We start from the raw sequence: 14,976 nt of genomic DNA, 5'->3' as shown, positions 1-14,976 counted from the left end.
TTGAATAAGCATGGGGAACACCTTGTTTCCTTAGTATAAACACCCAGGACTGGATTAAGACTAAATTGGGCCTGATGCTTTACTAAGTAAACTGTTTAATGTAAAATTGATAGCTTTAACTTGAAATCTTCGGTGAACAATAAACACGAAGTTACGTCACAGCGCAAAGAATAATATAACTGTTATAATAAGCAACGCTGTCTAGGCATCTGAAATTGGGGCTCCACATTTCATTCTAAGATTTATTTTCAGGTTAATATAGCAAAAGAAAACTGTTCAGCTTTTGGAAAATTCTAGTCTGTTTTCATCTGGGCCCATTTCAGGAATGGGCCTAATGCTGCAGCATCAATAGCACCCACCTTAATCAGTCACTGTAAACATGGAAGCAAGAAATTCCACTCTGGCACTGAACAGTGACATCATCAGAATGAGGCCCCAAAAATTTAATCATTAATAGCTTCCATTATTGTTCCATCAGAAACAAAGACAAATCCTGTATCAAAATTAATGTCACTATTGAGTTTGGGAGTGCAGTTTTTTCTGTTTTTTACTGAAACATGCATTTTCCTAGGACATTTATGATATTTTTCAAATTCCTCCCGGACGCTGGACATAAGGCTAAAATGTAAGACATGTCCGGGAAAACCCGGATGTCTGGTAACCCTAATCCTATGTCAACCTTTTCATGGGCAAACTTGAAAAAGAGTTCCTGGAGACCCAATCCCTCAAACCTCTCCTCTGGCTCAGTTTCTTCGATGATATCTTCATGCCCTGGACACATGACCTGACCACTTTCCTAGACCTACTAAACCACTTCAGCTCCATCAATTTCACCTGGACCCACTCCACCAACCAAATCACCTTCCTGGATGTGGATATGCACATGAAGGAAGGACATATGGAAACCTCTATCCACATCAAACCTACCAACCATATTCAATACCTACACTTCTCCAGCTCCCATCCATTCCACACTAAGTCAGTCATCCCATTCTCCCTGGCCCTCAGAGGTCAACACCTCGACAGAACTATAACCTCCACCAAGCCTTGACCAACCGTGGATATCCTTCCACCCTGGTTACCAAGAAAATATCCTGAGCTGCTTCATACACTCCCACCAAGAAACCTGCCACCAATCCCCCTGCACTTGTTACCCAATCACCCCCACCTCAACAAAATCACACACACACTACGTTCCCTCCTTCCCATCCTGCACAGTGATCCTTACACCAGAAATGTCTTCCCCGACAAGCCCAGAGTGGTTTTCAAACGCCCTCCCAATCTCCAAAACATCCTGGTCCACCACAATCCACCTACTCGCAATCAACTAACCTGCCCAAGGTGCAAAACCTGCCCCATATTTGTCACTTCCCGCACCCTCCAGATCCATACTGCCACCCGCAAATTCACCCTCTATTCCAAAGGAACTTGCTACAGCTCTAACCTAATTTATATCCTCACTTGCAACATCTGTGGGAGCTTCTACGTAGGGGAAACATCCACAGCCCTGAACCTCGGCATCAACAACCACCACTTCTCCCCCCAAAACCTGGACTTTGCTGTTGCTATTCACACCAATCACCACAATATTCCTTTCAATGACTGCTTCCAGGTAGTGATCGTCCACTCCTTGCCTCAATCCACAAACACCTACATATCAGCCATGAGTGCAACCACACCCCCAGGCCTGAACAAGGCCACCCAGTAATGTCCCTCCACAACCACCCCTCACCTTCAGCAACATCCTTTACCTCCCCCTTCACCTTTGCCCACTCTCAGTTTTCGACTGCCTAGCGAGGGAACATGATTTCATGTGTTAAACTGTCTGCTTTTTCTTTCTGGACCTAGCAACCCTGCAGGCCATGCTATCACACTGTTGATGTCGCTCACTACATGAACGTTCTCTCTACTCCCGATGATGTGACAAATAGTCACGAAAATTTGAAATTTTTCTGTGTCTGGCGAGTGTCCCGTTTCTCCTCTTTCACTTTTTATATACTAGGTGTTTTTTTAGCTTGACAACAAAATATCTCGAAAGGTACGCATCTCATCAAAAAAAAAGTTCTGAATTAAATTTGTTCGTCTCGAAGGGGCTCATCCAATGATGCCAAACTCCATCTCCCACCCCACCTCCTGGGGGTGGGGTGAGGGGCAACTGTAAAATCTCAAATGGGAACCCCCATTTCTTATTGCAGATTCAGATTCTCCAGACAAAAATACGTAGGTTTTGTTTGAAATTGGATTTGTGATAGCTGGCCCTGTAATCGCAAAAAGTAAAATTTGGACCAATTTTCGAGAACACTGTCCTCTTCATCAGGGTTCATGGCAGATTATGCCGTGACTGTTTGACCAGGAAAAAAGGTGGAATGGTTTGTAACATAAAACATGCGGTCCTGAAACATTCTCGGTAATCTGTTAAAAACTAGGTTAACCAAACACCCCGATGGGAACAAAATACTGCTATGTCCAAGTCGTCGTTCCTGGGTTATGCTAAATGAAGTTTCTTATAAAAATTCAACATGTCTCACGTCATTTTGCGATAAAAGGTGCATTTTTTACCATTTCCGTAATATTTCTTTTTTGCGATTACAGCACCATCTATCACAAATCCACAAACACGTTTAAGACAAAACCTACGTTTTTTTGTCTGGAGAATCCGAATCTGCAATACAAAATGGGGGTTCCCATTTGAGATTTTAAAGTTGCCCCTCGCCCCACCCCCAGCAGGTGGGGTGTGGGTTGGAGTTTGGCATCATTGGATGAGCCCGTTCGTGACGAACAAATTTTCGTTGTGTCAATCTAAAAAACTCACCCGGTATATATATTTAATCAAAATAAGTTGCTTGTTCCATGCGAAAAGGTACCAGGTTTTCTTCCTAATGAAATAATTTAACCATTGTGAAACATCGATACAGTATAAGAAGAACGTATCTAAAATGACTGTTAATCCCCATGTAAATGTGTACATACCGTAAATACGTCAACTAATATACATTTGCTTCTTTGCAGGTGAAAACAGCTTTGATTCTACATTGTTTCTTTATTAAAAACTGTAAAAAACTGTAATGGGTGTGTAAGCACCAAGTATATTTGCACCCTTCTCTTAGTATGAGGAGAAGAGATTCTTTGCATAGTGTACTGTAATTTAAAAGTACAAATAATTTGGACGTGAATTTCTTATGAAGATCAAATACAAAATGCAACCAAAAAAACGAATACAGTACCTCATTGAGAAAAACTGAAATCTGTATAAAATACATCAAGAAGTAAAATCATTATTATGTCATTCCTAAAAGTTGAGGCTGTGAATGGTACTTAGCACTAGAGTTGGAAGTGGTCGGGGAAAAAAATGAGTTTTTTTCTGCGGCTTTTTTCATGAAAGTGTCTCAAATCTATGAAAATACAATACTTGGCAGTTTTTTTCTGTTCCATGGTTTTCGTTTATCTCCCTACTGTAAAATAGACACTTAATTTCTAAATATAAAATAAAATTTACAATATGAAATTCATATCTACACAAAAACAGTTTTTTCAAGACTTTTTTTGAATGGGCAGTTCTTTCCGAGTGTTATCTTCATATTTCGATAGGCTTATTAAATATATCAATGTAGTATAAGCATATTCACATAACTAGAGTAGTTTTGTATGTGTTTTTAATGGAACCTAATAGTATATGATATGATTTTCAATGTTTGAACATGTACATGATGCAAAAAAAGAAAATACTGCTCTACCTTTTGAAAATCTAGTATCAAATCTCTCTACATTAAATTTTGTGTTCAGTAATATATATTTGTATTCTGGCTTTCCAGTACATCATGTATAATTTTGTTAAATGGCCGCTAAACCTGGTCACAGAGCAACTAGTGATGTATTTTAGCTGCTTGTTGCAGTGGTTCTCGACCTTTCTGACACCACAGCTCAGTAAATTATTTCTTACAAGTTGATGCCCTGTCCCAACAATTTCACTCAAATACATTTCTGAATTTTAAAGTTTATATGGAAATTAATATGCAACCTTAAATAATATTAATATATCAAGTATGGCATAATCAGAGTTCAAATATGTATAGACTTGCCATTGTATAGACGGAACTTTTGCGGCCCGACAGGTGTAAAACACTGGCACTAAAAACTGAAGTAGAAGCAAATAAAACTGGCCGCAAATGGAAAAAAGATATATAAAATAAATCTGGAGTGGACCTACAGTTTGAAGTGACAAGTGACATGGGCACCTTCAGTCTGTAAGCAAGCATCCACCACGCATGCACAAACAAGACCGCGGCAGCACAATGCGTGCCATTGAAGGAAATTCACAAATGACAAGCGACACAGACTTCTTCAGTATAAAGCAAAACATTCACGTAAGAAAAACAGACAGATGCAACCATGAATGATGCATTCTGCATATGTGTTGTGAGCAGTAAAGATTTTTAATTGTCCTGAAACATCGAATATTATGATACTAACATTTGTCTCATATTTTATGACATGAACACTTAAATTGAGACAAACATGTAAAAGCCTGTTTTACGTCAATTTCATGGTCAGATGTGCTCATTACGACTTTACATTTAGTTTTAAGCCTAGCTTACCCACGTTGTAGGAGAAACTTACATATCGGGGGGTGGCTCACAGGCCACACTTTGTTTTATCACTAAATTTCAAGAAACCATTTTATAATTCAATCACTGCTTCCTTTGCTGATTACATATGTGCAGTTATTTATTAATTATAATAATTACAAAATTTACTATCATTAATAAAAAATAATAACCAATTATTTCATGAGTGTCTCATATTTTATCATTCACTAAAACTCTGAAAATCCATAATAATATTTATTAATGTTTTTTAGTTTGCAGAAGTGCAGTTGTTTATTAAATATGATAATTACAATAATTATCATCATAACCAACCAATTGCACACAGTCACTGGCATGAGTGTCTCGAATGAGACACATTCGAAGATGGCGCCTGATATGTCCACCAAGTGCATTTTGCCTCCTAATTACATTAAGTACATTTATGTTTTTATAAACAAAAGTACAAAAGTAATAAACAAATATTGAGAACATCCTAGGAAATGAAAGTAATTTATTTTCGAACAGTTGTAAAATATAAATAATAGAGGTTTTGTGCATGCAAGGCCCTCCCGGGTTAGCTAGGGTTAAAATTGTTTGAATTTGAATTTAAAATTTTGGGAGCGTCAGCACTTAGGCTATTTTGCTCCCGTCACATTATACGGGGGCCAGCCCCTTATCATTACAAATAACAACTCTAACGTTGCATAACTAAAAATGTTAAAATGTTCTAACTTCTGATAAAAGCTGAGGCTGTAAACGGGCACTCAGCACACACAAGGACAAAAACAGGACAACACACACAAAATTATACTGGCCATAGTGCCAGTCGCCAGAGCCTCGTTAGTCTCTTGTCCAGGGTGCACTACGTGGAAGTGAGGTTGACTTTTGGGCACCTACACCCCAGGGTTAAAATTGTATCTGAACCATTATGCAATATGTGTCCACTGGAATTGGCCAATATCTGCCTCTTTACTGCTACATCATGTACATTTATTTTAGCTAGTTGTTAAATATGTCACTACAAACCTGTAAACTCAACAGTAACTTAAAGTGAAATAGGTTAGCTGTAATTCGTAAAAAGCCAAAAATTTCAGTTTTTCCCCCCAAAAAAGCTGGCTTTTTATTGGAAAAAATTCCCAATAATACAAAATTTGAAGGATTTTCCACCTTGGTGTGCTGACAAAAAAAAATGTAAAATCAAGATTTCACTAATTTGTTAGTCCCCTCCACCCTTTAAATTCTGATTTTGTGTACCCCTTGTTTAGCTTTGATTTGGATTGATTTTGTGTTTTAAGTCCACTTTATGCACAGTAAGGCTAATTGGGACTGGACCTACAGTTTAAAATGGGATCCGAACCACTATGTGCCTCCACCGGGAATCGAACCCGGGACCCCTTGATTACAAGGTGACGACGCTACCACTGCGCCATCGGGGAGGCCCCTTGTTTAGCTAATATCACTGTATAACTTACCATTAATACATAACCTGGCTTGTTCACCATTCAAAATGTAGAACACAAAAATTACATTCAGCTGTCAGGAATACTTTCGGCAGAAAAAGACAAATTTATACATTTTTAGAACATCTTTATACAATAACTTTACAATTTACACACACACTAACACACGCATTCTATAGATTAGTCCCATGCATACTGTGCTTTTCTTCATTCAGTCTTCTGAAAGTGTGCCATTTCTGCCATTCTCTGTTCTTGCTCTGTTGTCATTTTCTCCATTAATTCATGATTGTAGGTGGAATGTAACATCAATGCCAACACACCAGCTCTGCTCGCCATGCTGTGCCGTATCTGCCGCTCTTGTTCCAAGAGCTCATCAAATTTCAGCCACTGGAAGAGAAGGTAGTATTAATTTTACTCTTCATAATGCATTACAAATTGGACTTGATTGGAAACAGCTGATGTATCATTAAAATGTCAATTTTACAGATTCAATACTTCTAAAAAATTTCTGTTCGTATGAACATTAAGTTATAATTTTTAGGATTCATTGATTTGCTTTATTTTACTTCGCTTTTTGTGCCATTTTTGGCTAATTTGCGAAGATTGGGATGGACGAGTGATGAGATGATGAAATTGATGAATGGACACTCACAAACATCCATGCCCAGGCTGGGATTTGAACCTGGGACCCCTGGCATATTATAATTTTTAGGAGACAGCTCGGATGGCATGATTAGAGTGGCTGTAAATACATACTTAGAGCAATAGAGCAATTAGGATTATTCCTGTTCCAGTGCCTTGTGGTGGCATTTCACACACAATTACAAGGCTCTCTCTGCTCAGAAGACAAATTCACTAATGAGTTTTTGAGATGAAATAAATCTACCAGGCTATGGATATTTGAAATAAACATGAACCGATTTTAAGAGTTTGCGGCATACACACATACATACCTGGCGAACACGTTCCATATCTATTTCTGCTCGCCGCAATTTTTCCCAGCAATAGTGTCTCATACAATTCTTTTTTGGAGCACGGCAAAATTCACCTGTAGGATTGAAGACATTGGCAACCAAAGGGCATCCACACACCTGCAAAGATACACAGATTCATTCCACTGCTCAGGACCAAAATATCTCCTTCCTACATCAAAGCTTGTTATTTCTGTTACACCTGTGTGTTTCTCACACTCTATTAACCCTTCGTAGTCTCATTCTGCAGGATACAATGCATTAAGAACAGGTAAACAAATTATGGAAACATATTTTCCATTGATGTTATTTCTTAAGATTTCTACACACAAATGTTACAGTGTCTTGGAAAATTATTTTCCTTTTACTATATTTCTCAAGATTTCTACACATATTTATGAAAAAAAGTTAACACATTTATATTTTATAATTCTTTAAGGTGAATACTCTTTTGAAACAATTAGTAGTGTACACACCTGGCTTCCTTCCACAGGTAAATATTGATACATCAGCCAAAAAAGGCAGGTACGTACATAATCCAGATACGTTTATCTATATCATCTACATTGAATCACATGCATTTGCTGAGTGCTGCCATTTATATGGGTGTAATGGCACAAACACTTTTTTCAAAGCACAGAATGTAAGGATATCAAGTGACAACTTCAAGAAACAGTAGCAAAGAATGCTATCAAGACAAATAATGCCACCTCCTGGAAAAGATTTGAACTACTTGAATAGAATGGTCCTATCTCGCATGGCAGTTTCACCAAGCAAGACACAGAACCAGATGGCCAAGCAGACTACAAAGGTTAATAATGTCCTAACACTAATAGATGAGAAAGCACATACACTGTTCTCTCATAGTAAAAGTAAGAAGATTTCATTAGGAAATGTTGTACTGCAATGGTAATGACATACTACTAACAGTATATCAGATGTTTGACACAGATACAGTCTGTAAAGCTGTTGTTTTTGAAAATTAACCTTTAATTATAATAAAAAGTTGGATAAAAAAAACCCTGCATACTAGTGAATACGGTATCCGATTCTAGTGGTATCATTAACAAAGTATTAGTTGGATTATATATACCGATACTGGCCAATGCTATTCTGGCATTTTGATCATCCGGGGGATCTACAAAAATAATACAAGTCGCTTTCGCAGAGTTGTTGTTATAATGAGAAGTTGCACAAAATTCAAATTCAAAATCCACTGATTTTGTAAAACGGTCAATCCATATGAAGTCATACAACATTGTTGCTTGACCATTTTTAAAAAAGTATTTTTTGTGTGGTGTGAGCCTCATATGTTGACAGTTCAGAACCACTGTTATTTTATTTTTACTATCACCGATTTGAAGATGGCGGGCATTCTTTTATCATGGCGTGCGTCATTTTCTCCATTCGTAAGCATCAGCGGCAACTTTTTTATCAGCTCTGGTGAGTCCTACGACAATGAGACAAAATCTGTGATGTTAAGCACATTATAGGCTACAATTACATTTCTGTGTAATTTTCTAAATATTATTCCTTCATAATAAATTTTAAGGTCAAAATTGTGTATTTTAATCGCTCAAAATGACATTTTCGAACATTTTTTTGGGGGGGGAAGGAAGTTTGTCTGATACTTGATTTTTTTTTTTGCAAGTATCTGTGTACCAATAGAATATGTCAAAATTATTTGAAGCTTGAGACTTTAATATTTCTTTTTCTACAGGGTCATAAAAATGTACTTTTTGTTAAAAAATTCCAAGTTCAGGGTTAAATATCTCTGGTGGGCAGTTGTTTAAAAATCTGAAATTTGTACACAATACAGTACTCCATGATAAGTAACTTCAGTAAAAATTTTGAGTTTGAGATTTAATTGGTTTAAGACATACAAAACTCGTGAGAAATTCAATATTTTGTATTAAATATGGTATGCCTAATTTCATTTTTTATTAACATTTTATGTTAAAATTTTGCAAATTGTAATTTGGAATGTCAATGAACAACATTTCAATCCTGAAATGGATCTACAATAAAGTATATATATGAGGGCATGCTGAAAAGTAAAGCTTTCTATGTTACATTGCTCTTAAAAGACTTTCCCGCTTCTCCATTGAAGGTTTCAAACTTCTATCGCCAGGGGGTGCTGAACTATTGCAAGGAAAATGGCAGCATGTAACCATGCAATGTTGATGAAGCGCCTGAAGTAGCGTGCAATGATCGAGTTTCTAACCGCAGAAAATGTGCTACAAATTGACATACATCTGCGACTGAGGGCATTTTATGGGGATGAATGTGAACTCGATCATTGCACGCTACTTCAGGCGCTTCACCAACATTGCATGGTTACATGCTGCCATTTTCCTTGCAATAGTTCAGCACCCCCTGGCGATAGAAGTTTGAAACCTTCACTGGAGAAGCGGGAAAGTCTTTTAAGAGCAATGTATGGTTACTCAAAATCCAAAATGTGTTTACAAGGTAACAAAGAAAATAAAAACATAGGAAGCATTACTTTTCAGCACGGCCTCATATATATACTTTATTGTAGATCCATTTCAGGATTGAAATGTTGTTCATTGACATTCCAAATTACAATTTGCAAAATTTTAACATAAAATGTTAATAAAAAATGAAATTAGGCATACCATATTTAATACAAAATATTGAATTTCTCACGAGTTTTGTATGTCTTAAACCAATTAAATCTCAAACTCAAAATTTTTACTGAAGTTACTTATCATGGAGTACTGTATTGTGTACAAATTTCAGATTTTTAAACAACTGCCCACCAGAGATATTTAACCCTGAACTTGGAATTTTTTAACAAAAAGTACATTTTTATGACCCTGTAGAAAAAGAAATATTAAAGTCTCAAGCTTCAAATAATTTTGACATACTCTATTGGTACACAGGTACTTGCAAAAAAAAAATCAAGTATCGAACAAACTGCCTTCCCCCCAAAAAAAATGTTCGAAAATGTCATTTTGAGCGATTAAAATACACAATTTTGACCTTAAAATTTATTATGAAGGAATAATATTTAGAAAATTACACAGAAATGTAATTGTAGCCTATAATGTGCTTAACATCACAGATTTTGTCTCATTGTCGTAGGACTTACCAGAGCTGAGATAAAAAAAGTTGCCGCTGATGCTTACGAATGGAGAAAATGACGCACGCCATGATAAAAGAATGCCCGCCATCTTCAAATCGGTGATAGTAAAAATAAAATAACAGTGGTTCTGAACTGTCAACATATGAGGCTCACACCACACAAAAAAAAAAAACTTTTTTAAAAATGGTCAAGCAACCATGTTGTATGACTTCATATGGATTGACCCAAAAGTGAAAAAAAATGTGATTACATAATATTCTGATGTAATTTTTTAATATTTTAAACCAAAAGTCTGGAAAATTGATGCTTATAATTGGAATGGAATACTCAACACTAATATTAACCAATATTTTAAACAAATTTTAAAGTTACTAATTTCAAGTATCGGCTCGGCCCTACTAGTAAATACAGTGAAATCTCAGTTATACATTTTATGGAAGACAGAAGGGTAAAATCTTACAACTGAGAAAAACGTATTATTGCAAGATAATTAAAATGATAAAAGTAAGTACAAAAAGAAAGAAAAGGAGTACTACATATACACCAAAGTTTGCTGTATTGCACTGATCTGTTCCAAATCGTTATTGTAAATTCACCAAATCAAGAGAAATAGACAGTGAAGGCACGAGGGAAGGGGGGTGGAAGGTGTGCAAACAAGGTGCCGATGACAAAATTTGCCAGAAGCCTGTTCTGTATGCCAGCTGGCCTCTCCCTTGCTTTGCATTCATTCACTACGCAAACTTGAATGCCTGCCTTACGATTGGGGAACAAGTGCACTATTGGCAAAATGATAATCACTAAATGCTGCTTTCTCTAGGGTTTTAACACATTCTAAAAGTGTAATTGAGGTGTGTGTGTTCTCCCTCCATCCACAAAAATGTATGTGGACAACTGAGAACATGACTCAATCACTAGTCACACTTCTCTATAAACGTTTTTATGTAATCCTTCCTAGTATGCAGGGGGGACTTGCTTGGAAAACTTTACTTTGCAGGAAAGAAGTAAGAAGAATTTGCCAACTCCAGTTATCTGATATCAGTTTAGGAATGATTGAAAAAAAAAAGTGTCTAATCTCCTCTCACAAGAGAATTAACAATAACTGCTGTGCAGGGCTATGCAATAATATCATCAAGCAGCCTTCTTTTTAATGCAGCCATCTGTATAGGAAATATTGCTCATGTGTCCCATTCAATACAGTAATCCTTCCCCCTATCTTTCTGCAACTTTTATAACTATGACGTGTCCCTCGGCAAACTGATAACATATCGTAATTATTATTTCAAAAGAATTACAAGTTAAGAATTAATATTTGTTTAAAATCATATCATCTCATAAGAAATTCAAGTCAAAATTTTTAATATTTACCTGGTTACCAACCCAATAGTGATTTTCACTTTAAGTGTAATAAATAAAATTACTAGGAATCGATAACCAATGAATAATATATTAAAAGAAAATTAACAACATTCAAGCTTGCATTTTACATACTTTTCAATATATTGACATCATAAATTAAATATTATCCTTTAGATTTCACCCTTTTACATTTTTATCATGTTCTTTTCCGCATAAACCGGATATCATTTCACTTTCTGATGACTAGTAAAATCATTCACATTACGTCAATTCAAAGATACTTATCTGAAAGTTCCTTATAAAATCAAAATGGCTGATGATCTACGTTTTAGAAACGCATCACTATTTTCAAGTTCATTTCATCTTAAAGGCTTTTCATGGCCATTTTGTAGTTTAAAAACACAAACGCGATTCATCTTTTGGTAGGATTATCCCGTTTCACGGATACATCTTCCTTTTTTCAGAAAAATAGACCAAATTTCAGTCTCCGACAAAATTAACGACTCATCCCCTGAGTCAGCGATCTTTTAGATGATGCAGTGTATCAAAACTCTCACTGTTACAACCATATGCACAGAATATCAACGTGTTAATATTTTTTAAATGATAACACATGTCAACAATGAAAAATGTACACGGAAGAAACATGGTGCACTTTACTAATTCGGTGATGCTGATTTCAAAAAGTAATTAGTTTTTTCCCATCACGTAAGGTTTACGAGTTCTTGATTGATCTTATTTTTAATCCATAAAGTAAATGTTAATTAGGTTTTCATACAACAGATATGTTTGTTTCCATTTAAGTTATCGTATTCCCTTTGTTACTTTTATATATTTTAAATAAGCATTGTTGAAAGGCTACATTGTTGTTAAAATGTATCATTTTCACACAACGACAACCATTGGGAAAGAAGATAGGAAGGAAGCATTGTTTGGCGCTGCATTAGGTTAAACGAAAGCTTGTCATTCGGGGTGGCTGCTATCACAAACGAGTCATATTCTTAGCCGAGGTAGTGTTTTACCATGTGTGGCAGCGATCAGTGCTCGAATATGAAGAAGCAAAGGCGTAGTTGTAAAAATTCACCAAATATATTTTGTTATGTTTGCAGTAAATTTACACCGAAAAATCGTAGGCGTTTGATTTCCGAACTACTGAGGACAGCATATAAGTTGTATTTCGGCTGTGCTCTTGGAGACCGGATCGTGATTGGGCACTTCACTTGATCTGTACAAATTGAAACGCAAGACTGATTTGGTGGTTGAAGGGCAAGAAAGATCACTTGTCATTTGGTGTTCCAATGGTTTGGCGTGAACCAAAAAACCATACCGATGACTTACTTTTGCTTAACAAATGTGAGTTGTTTTTCATCTAAAAACAAGAGGTGTATTCAATATCCAAACATATCTTCCGACAACGTACCCATTCCAGTGTCACCTTCTACACTGCCAGATTTGATTGAACCAGCTGATGATGATATGGAGCTGGATCCTTGTACTTCAAATGATGACAATTATGTTCCAGATGAGAATGAAGAAGAAGGGTCACATCTCATTACACAAGAGGAACTTAACGATCTGGTATGTGATTTGTACCTATCTAAACAGTCTGCAGAGCTTCTGGGTTCTCGGCTTCAAGAATGGAAGTTGCTTAATAAAGGCACAAAGGTTTCAGTGCACAGAAACAGAAATTACGATTTATTGCCATTTTTCAACATTACAGATTCTGGAGTTTGTGCATGCAATGATTAAGGTGGTCCGATGTTAAATTTAGGCATGGAACATAATTCTGAGGAATGGTGTTTATTTATTGACGCATCTAAAGTTAGTTTAAAGGTAGTTATGTTACATAATGGTAATAAATTTCCATCTGTGCCTGTAGCACAGTAGTAATGAAGGAAACTTACGAAAATATGTGCCATATCCTTGATGCAATTAAATACGAGAAATACCGTTGGCATATATGCGGAGACCTTAAAGTAATTGGTCTTCTACTTGGCATGCAGAGTGGATTTACCAAATATCCTTATTTTCTGTGCCCCTGAGACAGCCGTGATACTCAACACCACTACATACATACAGAATGGCCAGTAAGAGAAGAATTCACGCCAGGTCAAGATAATGTCAAATTTACCAGTTTAGTCGATCCTCAGAGAGCATTTCTTCCTCCTTTGCATATTAAATTAGGACTAATGAAAAATTTTGTAAAAGATATGGACAAAACAGGAGACAGTTTTAAATATTTACGTTTAATTTTTCCTGCTGTGAGTGATGCAAAATTAAAAGAAGGAATTTTCATTGGACCACAAATTAAAAAATTGTTAAATGATAGCCTTTTTGTAGAAAAACTTTCTCCCAAGGAACTTGCAGCATGGGACTCATTTAAAGCTGTTGTGAAAGGATTCCTTGGCAATAAGAAAGAAGAAGATAGTGAAAAACTAGTGCAAATACTTCTTGAAAATTACAAGGCATTGGGGTGCAGGATGTCTCTCAAAATCCACTTCCTACATTCCCATTTCAATTTTTTTCCCTAACAATCTGGGTGATGTGAGTGACGAAGAAGGTGAACGCTTCCACCAGGACATTTTGCAGATGGAGCAGCGTTACACGTATAAAGGAAAATGGGATCCATCTATGATGAGTGACTATTGTTGGTTCTTTCAAAGAGAGGATTCGACAGCACATAACAGAAAAACTGTCTTTAAGCGGTTCCTGCATTCCACTATGAAAATGCAAGTTGTCACAGATACATCTATTGTATTACACTAAATTGTATTTAACTGTAGTGTTACAATGATATACATATATGTATAATATAATGTTTGTCATACATTTAATTTGTCATTTTGGATGTCAATTTCCATTATATATTCAACAACATGCAATATTATTGCAAATGTATGCTCTTCAAGTTTGTTGCATTTTTTTGTACGTAGTATACTAAAAACTAAAGTAACAACAAATCTGAGGGTGCTGTAAAAAAATTGGGTTACATTTTGGGAATCAGCATCACATATTGATACAGGATCACAATGTATCTTCTCTGTACAATTTTCAAAGTTAAAATTTGTTGACATGTGTAATTATACAATTGTAGTGTTAATACATGAAAATGATTGTAAAATAAAGTTGGTACAATAAAACAGATATTACAATACTCTATTACATGTTTTCGTATAATTTTTTAATTATCAAAGGTAAATAAAGGTTTTATAATTTTTGTGGGGAAAAGGTTTTTTATGCACAACTTAGATTTTTCCCTCTATGAGAGCTGGCAATGTTCAACAATTATATAACTTTAGGATTACTCTTCAAGATGCTTATTGTAGCAAATCTTAATTTTATTGTCGAAATTCCACCAAAACGTATTTCAAATGGTTTGTATATGTTGGTAATCCGTATGAAATGCATGTTCGTACCAATATACTTATGAATGATCTAGTAAAATCTAGTGAAATCAAATTTATGTGCGTTTTTGTATTAATTGGGAATCTACGGTA

General features: G+C 35.9%; 1 protein-coding gene across 4 annotated transcripts in view; it reads right to left on the bottom strand.

Moving 5' to 3' along the window:
• Positions 1-6,152: 6,152 nt before the first annotated feature.
• The window catches only part of LOC145994820 (CXXC-type zinc finger protein 1-like), a 66,457-nt gene continuing 57,633 nt past the window's right edge, over positions 6,153-14,976 (bottom strand). For all 4 annotated transcript variants that reach the window (XM_083131139.1, XM_083131138.1, XM_083131140.1 and 1 more), the window contains 2 exons: positions 7,000-7,137; positions 6,153-6,433 (listed from right to left, as the gene is read on the bottom strand). In XM_083131139.1, coding sequence (XP_082987265.1) covers positions 6,254-6,433; positions 7,000-7,137 — 318 coding nt within the window. In that variant the 3' untranslated portion in view covers positions 6,153-6,253. The remainder of the gene's footprint in view (positions 6,434-6,999; positions 7,138-14,976) is intronic.

This window comes from Lepisma saccharinum, chromosome 11, assembly GCF_977018435.1.
Source record: "Lepisma saccharinum chromosome 11, izLepSacc3.1, whole genome shotgun sequence".
NCBI classification, from domain to species: domain Eukaryota; kingdom Metazoa; phylum Arthropoda; class Insecta; order Zygentoma; family Lepismatidae; genus Lepisma; species Lepisma saccharinum.
Note: the sequence above shows the minus strand (reverse complement) of the source record. Positions and strands in the feature narration are given on the sequence as shown.